This window comes from Necator americanus, chromosome III (assembly GCF_031761385.1).
Source record: "Necator americanus strain Aroian chromosome III, whole genome shotgun sequence".
Classification (NCBI taxonomy): Eukaryota; Metazoa; Nematoda; class Chromadorea; order Rhabditida; family Ancylostomatidae; genus Necator; species Necator americanus.
In genome coordinates this window covers 3,583,703-3,591,638 of record NC_087373.1, presented here as the reverse complement: position 1 = coordinate 3,591,638, position 7,936 = coordinate 3,583,703, and the positions used below count along the sequence as shown (strand labels likewise).

Genomic DNA, 7,936 nt, shown 5'->3' with positions numbered 1-7,936 from the left:
ATGAAGTCATCGCGATCACGTCCCGCTATCAGTCAAACATTTTCATCTCGTCTTAATCGTGGCGGTGATAAAGTCATCGCCACTGCACGACCATCTGCACCATGGGTTGCTGGAGCGTACTGTAAGTATATAGGCTGTGTCATTAAATTGAAGCTAGTCACTTTAGGTATTCTAATATCAATAAACGGTCCATTTAGAGCGAAATAAGCTTTTTTTTAGACGTTACTGAAGAGGATTAAATGTACTTGTTAACATCATGTTGTATTATGTAAAACAAGTTTCGATTTGTGTACGTGTGAAAACAAGTTTTCAATATGTAAACCAACAAATCAAATCCTGTTCAACATGGTTCATCAAGTTTTAAAGCGCATTACCTCATAATTGAACTCTTACTGCTCCCAGCTTTATCGTGAAATGAATGCCACGTCTCGCCTTCCTGCCTACGGTAATTTTTTTGGGCCTAATTTTCTGAATTATGCTAATTTCTCGAATTTTGGCTTTTTACTAGTTCTCTATCAAGTGCTATGGTGAAGCACATAGTTACAGGTGCCAATGATCAAAAAACTGACACTATAAAATTCAAATTTTGGTTGGCACCATGTGTCGGAGAGGATAGTTTCCTAATAATTGCGAGAAAATTGCTAGGATTATCGTCGACTTCCCTGATTCTTCCTCTCTTTTCCTTCCTATTCTTCTCTTTTTTTTTGCTCTCACCTAATTTCTCTTTTTGCGATTCTATCTCGCAGCTAACTAATCTATGTGATAAAACCTTCACACGTCGGTATCCGTTAGTCTTCTTATATTTACTAGGAAATCGCTTTAAAATCTCAGCGCTTCTACAAATTTGAACGAAATTTTTTTAAACTGAGCATTGGAAGAAAAGATACGCTTCCATTGATCCATTCATCGACGTATGTTGTTGTTTAGTCGTTTCTTTTTCTGTTTCTGTCACAGACATAATGAAATAAGATGAGATTTTTGAAATGAAAATACTTTGGAAGTGATTAAGACAAGCAGACGACTGTAATGGTATTGCCTGAGCTCTGATTAGATGGCTCGAATTGCAATTGCATGAGGCGTTGCGGAACAAGTTTCTGGAATTGACTTCAGGAAATATTACAGTTCCAATATTGTATATCAGGGAAACATGGTTCATTTTGTATAATAGAAAATATAGGTAATTGTATGGTATAGTGATGATCGAGTAGACGTAAAGCTATGTTAAATCAAAATGTTATAACTCAGCATATAAAAAATTATAAGGAAGGAATTATACCAGCAGCTGTATAAGTGACGGTATATTGTGTTATATTTTGTTTTTAAAATACTCTCAAATATGTCGTGCTCGTTTTTTTGCTGTAATTCCAGGAGGGATCCCAGAAAGATTGATTTGTTAAACCCTTCGAAGAGAAATATGGCTGAGGGTCTTATTTATGTAATCCTATTGATAACTGAGAGAAATTGATTTCTGCTCAAGGCACTAATAGCTGCTTCTTTTTTTTGGATTTTTGTATAATTATTATCAGGTGAAATATGTTACTCGCACACTATTTTGATTAAGGTTTGCCTATCGTGGGTCTCCGCAACGATCTCAACGGTTCAGCGCTGCAGTATATTCGTCTGACGTAAGCGTATTTTACTGTTTTCTTTTTATATCTTTTAGTTACGTGAGGTTGTAAATGATTCGATTTCTTAAGGAACATGTTTGATGCCTTCAGTCCGTATATCTATAAGAACAAGACCGGAGTGATTGAGATAAGTAGAGCGATGAAGTTGCACAGAGGTATCAATACTACTGTATGCGAATTTTCATGCCTCAAAAACAATCCATTAATGATGGTTTATAGAGGACAACTCATTCACAGAACGTCAATTTGACTTCATCGTGAGATTCAAGGTAGAACTGGAGGTGCATCTCTCAAATTACTTTGGAACACGAGTGATGCTAGCGGTAAGTTACTGAAACTAGTTTATATTATCAGTATTCTGTGTTCTACACTGCGATAGACCTTGGTATGTATTGGACATAAAATCTTTGATATGGTTAGGTCGTTAAGGGCCCAGGAAACTTCTCAAAACTGTCAAAAGTAAATTCTGTTACATGAAAATTAATGTAGATCACTTCTCTGCTCGCCTAGCTGCTGCATCTTTAACCTCCGTCGTACATTAGCGGCGTCAATAGCACTGCACGTAAAGTCGTCATCCACGGAAAAGAATGAAAAAACTTCGGAATTCTCTTCAGCACAAGAAATGGTGTCGGCCTTGGAAGTTGTCGTTTTGCACATGTATTCTCCAATAATGACAACGATAATTTCCAAAGAATCTTCCAACGAAATATGGCTACCTGGATGTGGATCAGTTCCTGGTATTCTTGAAATGAGTTATGCGCGCGCAAATTTCTGAGTCCATCCCATATTCCTAGAGATCCATCTTCCATTTCGGTGTAATGTAGTTTTTCTAATTCACAGTTGGGCCGTCTATGTCGCATCTACTGTCATGTTTTTTTCTTTTGGAATTTAGTAGAAAGTTCCTAAGTATTTTTTGTTGAGAGTGAAGAAACATCTCTCAGTAAAAAAAAAAATTATCTTAATGGCTGGTGTTAGTATGGTTTCGTCTATCGGATCGATTGAGTAGTGCCAAAAGGTCCACTTGTGCTGAAACCTTTGGCAGAAATTAGCATTTATAGGATTAGAATAACTCCAAGTAACGATGAACGCACCTAATTAATGTTTGTACGTTGAAAACAGCGCAATAGACCAGTGGATCACACATTTTTGACCACTATTGTGTTACACTGAGCTCGCGGGTAGCACAGTTGGTAAGAGATTCGACTGCGATTACAAAGTCGAAGGGTCGAAACCGCCCAACATTAACAAAGCCTTTCACCAATCCACCGGAGGTCGATAAATTGGTACCAAACCTGTCCGAATGAATGAAAACACTGCTTTGATACATCGGTTGTCTATCACTGAATAAACCAGACATGTGTTTTTAAATAGCAAATGATTTTAATTTAAAGTCCAACGCGTTGACGAATAACAAGGGGGACATTTTCGACTTGACTAATGGATGCAGTTCTGAAGTCTGATCTTCCCGCAATCATGAGAAACATCAATCCCTTTTTCTTTCCATGCATTCTAATAACTCGTTATGAAATTGTGGCACAAATTCTGGGAAAAAACGCATTTTTAATGCTAATATTTGAGAGGGAGAATAATTATGGATTGGTCATAAAAAAAAATATTTGTTAGAGTATCATTCTTCCTCCCGTTGTGAAACGAGAAGCTAAGAAGCGACCTCAACTTTGACAATTCTTTCAGTGGTCAAACCCCTTAAAAACGACGATGCTTCGTATTTGTTTGTTTGTTGTTTGTTTCTGATTTGCATCTGGTAATAGCTACTATTTCACAGATCTACGGTTCAACACTGAATGGTTTTGGTACGTGTTCATGCGATGTTGATTTGAGCTTATCGTTCCCAGCAGGACCACCTAAAGGGAAAGTACTTGTTGGAGGTAGAGTGTGCCCAGATCTGGTAATGCGTGAAGTTGCTAAAGCATTGGTGGATTATCCAAATGCTCGAGATGAGCAGTACATCTGCGCTAAAGTGCCGATCGTTAGATTTCGTGGAAAAGATATGGATATCGAAGCTGAGTGAGTGGTTTACTGATTTGTATATATTCGATATTCAATCAGTAATTTTTAGTATAAGTTATCGCAATGACCTGGCACTACACAATACGCAACTTCTCCGTCAGTATTGCAAATGGGATGAAGAAAGGCTGCCCACATTGGGCGTATGGATTAAGACGGTACGTATTTTACCCAGCTTGGGTAGAATTTAGAAATCGAGACTTAATTTTCCCAGTGGGCCAAACGATGTGGAGTTGGAGATGCGTCGAAAGGTTCTCTATCATCTTACGCATGGATTCTAATGTTGGTTCACTACCTGCAAAGAACTGAGCCAATCAGATTGCTGCCTTTCCTTCAATATGTGAGTTATAAAGTTTTTTTTTTCTCGAAAAATTCCTTAGCTTTTTGTACTTGTCATTACAGGTTTTTTTTTTGTTTTAGGGCATGCATAACCCATCAGAGGATCAGTACGTGAATGGATGGAATGTGGATTTCTGGAAATTTGTGGATGTGAGAAGACATTTTTTTTTACTCAATCTTGTTCCTGTAAATAATCTCTAGAACCTAAAACCTCATTTGAGAGATTTAGGTAGGCCAATCGCAGCGCATCGGTATCAGCACGTACGAGTTGTTTGTTGGATTTCTGGATTATTTTTCAAATCATTTCCAGTATGATAAGCACGTGAGGTTTAACTAGAATTTTTCCCCGTTCCAGTTTCGGATTTTGGACATTTTTATCATTCAGATCGTCCAAGTGAATACTCCTGGCAATGTTGTGAAAATGGGTCGATGGTATCGTTGTCCGCTTGTGATTAGGGATCCTTTTGAACTGGACCATAATCTGGCTCAAGGTGTTGACGATGACAGTAAGTTTACAAACCAAATCTTCTCTGCGTTTTTGTACGTATTTTTCTGGTGTTACGGATTTCCTGAAGATACAATTGTAAACCTTTCCTTCAGTTTTGTGATGAAATTGTGGGAAATAGAATTGTTTTCGTTCTAGTGTTTCGATATATCCGTTCGTGTATGAAACATTCTCGTCAAGTGTTTATGGATCAAAACTTGCGCGCAGAGTTCCTCGTTTCAAAGGGATTCAGAAGAGGAACACACGAGAAAGTCCGCATGAATGATGGCTTGCTGCGGGAATATGGAGTGAGTGAAGTATCTATGTCTTTCATAAGAATTTCATTTTCGAGAAATCTCCTTTCCTTTTTTTTAAATTTATTGTCTCTACTGAACTGCGCATGCTCTAAGACTTCTTCAATAGAACTTTTCTTTGCGCCAAATTGGACGGCTCAACGAAAATTTTCTTCAATCTTGTATCAATAACCATATAACGGTTTCAAATTCTGGAACTTCATCCTTAACTTTTCGTCAGCATTCCCGTTCTTCTAACGAAATCAATTCATTTTCCACGTACAACAACTCGTCTGCCCTCTCTACCTCTAGTTATTGTACCATTTTCATTCTTCCAATCAACCATTGAAAAAAGGCAAAAATAGGGGCCATTAGGCAATTTCCTATGGTACTAATTAACTTAATTTTTTGCCACAAAAAGTACAAATTCTGAAATGCATGCGATAGCGGGAATCCAATCTTTAACAGAGCGTTGCAGTGGAGCTAGTGGTTTAGGAAAACAAACAATCACATGTTTCTCATAATTCTAAGCTATTACACAACATTAGTACAAGCATTCATACACGTTTCAATGTTATTAACGTGACCATAGTTCTACCCGTAACGATGTGTGCACCTCTTATTTTCGTTTCCATCTGGGACCAAATGAGGAGCCAGAGCTACATGGAGGCAAAAAATTTAATCGGTTCTGCCTTCGAAATTTCCTATTTTTTGTATTTTTGTGTGGCACCTCTTTCACAGTTAACATTATTTGATTACAGATATTTCTATAGATTCCGATTTTATAGATTCTTCTTCTGATTCTTAATTGGAAATTTGGATATTTTTTATTTTGAATTGATTTTTGGATTTTTTCTCATGGGCATTTGCCACATCCGTGTCGCACATGATCTTATATGCATTATTGTAGAATTCATTCATTTATTTAAATAGCTGCTTTTCTTCCCTCTTTTCTATCTATCACTTTTCTTCCTGTTTAGGCTCATTTACTGCATGCATGTGTACCGGTCCAGCAACCTCCTGTGCGTCAGTTTAATGACCGTGATCGAACGATGAGTTGCAGCACGAACACTAGCGCATCCCAGTAGTGTAAAGGAGACCAAGAAGGCAACATTCTCCATTTTCTTGATAAAACATAGACTATCTTGAAGTGATTGGTACTCCACTTTTTTTAGTTTTGTTTAATATTTTGCGCAAGCAAATTTATACTTCGCCTATTCTCCAGACATATTTTCTTTATAAGATAATGAGCGGGATTCATTCAATCATTGATGCTAATCCGGAACTGAGTACAGTGAGAAATACGAAAATTTCATGTTTTTGCACATCAAATACAATTTTTTGTATTGTTTTCTTTTCTATTTCGACTTTTTTCTTTTTATTTTGATACGGCTGGAACGTATTTCCTTCCCAGATGTGCTGTATCTTTTGTCTTTTAATTTCTAAAAACTCTCTTAAAAGTTACCTATCAGAGCGTGAACTTACACGTATCTATTGTAATCACTATATTGTAAGAAGTGTAATATGTGTGTATGTTTTTTGTGGTTTAATCGGGTTTCTTACGGCATCCTTAGATTCCTTAATCTAACTCCTAGGGTTGTCGAAGCATCAGTAGAAATTAATGCCTTTTCCATTGGCATGGGTTATATGTGTGAAAGTGAGTACTCAGAAATCAAAAGATTTTTGTTTTTGCGAGGAATTGTGGAGTTGAGGGTGGAGTGTCTCCCTATCTGGAAAATGTACAAACCTAGTAAATAGTTTGGTCATAACAACGGATATACTGATGTTTTCACAACTTTATGAAGGAATGCAGTAATAAATCCGAAAACAAAGCGAAAAAAAAAATCCCAGTGTGTGAATTCATCGGTTGTTTTGTGTAATATTGTTGATATATGTGCATTATATGCTTTAATTGCTCCTTAAAATTTGCCTTTAATTTTTGTTAAAGTAATATTCTTGTATGATTTCTCTTGCAAACATTTCGATAATCCAAAAAATAATGGTACAAGGTCCTATGTTAAACTATGGTCAAATCTTTTTTTTTTTCGTCTTCTGTAATGTATTGTCCTCAATATTAAAGCCCTCTCCAAAATGTTGCCTATTAAAATATGTAACCTCTTAATATTTCATTTCACTACCGTCATCTCTTTTTTTTTGTAAGATTGTGATTTGTTTTTATGGTACATGCATATTTGTAGGACAGTTTTGCTTTTTGGCACGTTGGCAGTCTCTTTAGGCGCCGTCGCCAATGAAAATTCCATTTTTTCATGTTTTTTTTTCTTTTTGCTTTCGTAACTATCTCGTTTGTCTCTGCCCGATTAGCACCAGTTATCTTCTCTAATTGCTTTCACTTCCAGTGTGTTAGCTAAACGATTTCCACACGTTTTTCTTTAAATACTTTCGTAATCATCAGTTATTGTCATACAATTCTTTAGTAACATTTTATGGATCCGATATGGAATACCTCATAGTTTATTCAGAGTGTGTTGAATTTTCTTTTTCTTATTGTATGTTTTTTTTTTTGCATGTTTCGTCCATAAATATCAATTTGGGCTGCAGTATTTGTTGATTTCTATATATTTTATGATATTTGAGATATCTCAGGTTATATAGGAGCAATCGATTCGTATCTAATGAATCCAGAGAGGTTAATCAATTTTTGTGAATTTGTATGATGGAAGCTGAACTATTGCTATCAAGATTTATGCTAATATTTCCTGAATACCAAATTCTAGCCTATAGATTTGGTTAAGTGGAACAGTCAGTGGAATGTCTCGATGCTATTGAATTACTTTTTAAACAAGATCTTTCGTACATGCAAAAGTTAGGTGAAGTGCGTTTAAACACAGATTTTATAAGAATATAACGATTTTCCTCTGATTCCTGCGTTTTCAGTCAGGCTATTACCAGGTTATTGTGACATCAAACAAGAGGAAACAATTGTTGAGTCAATCAATAAAGATAGACTTTAAGGAAATGATTGATTTTAAGAAAATAGTTGAATAGTATATGGTTTGTTGCCTTTTTCGTCATTATCAGAGCATTCCAACATTTGCAAGTACACACAGTAGCCGATTGTGCAAATACACATAAAATTTCAAACCTAAGTTGAGATCAAAATTTACTAGTCCTCAGCTATTGCCACTCAAGAGACTGGTTCAATTTTC

The 7,936-nt window shown here is 36.2% G+C and overlaps 1 protein-coding gene across 2 annotated transcripts; it reads left to right on the top strand.

Annotated features, from left to right (window-relative positions):
- Positions 1–5,857, top strand: RB195_008503 (uncharacterized protein; the record flags this gene model as incomplete). Of its 2 annotated transcripts, XM_064195038.1 has the most annotated exons (12): positions 1–121; positions 1,562–1,625; positions 1,698–1,783; positions 1,848–1,951; positions 3,412–3,653; positions 3,706–3,811; positions 3,868–3,993; positions 4,074–4,142; positions 4,222–4,314; positions 4,378–4,498; positions 4,636–4,784; positions 5,750–5,857. In XM_064195038.1, the coding sequence occupies 12 exons, from the start codon at positions 1–3 to the stop codon at positions 5,855–5,857; spliced, it is 1,389 nt and encodes a 462-aa protein (XP_064046183.1). The 2 variants fall into 2 exon arrangements, with proteins under 2 accessions (XP_064046183.1, XP_064046184.1); XM_064195039.1 differs by lacking the exons at positions 1–121; positions 1,562–1,625 and having other exon boundaries at positions 1,768–1,783; positions 3,412–3,439; positions 3,530–3,653.
- Positions 5,858–7,936: the final 2,079 nt, after the last annotated feature.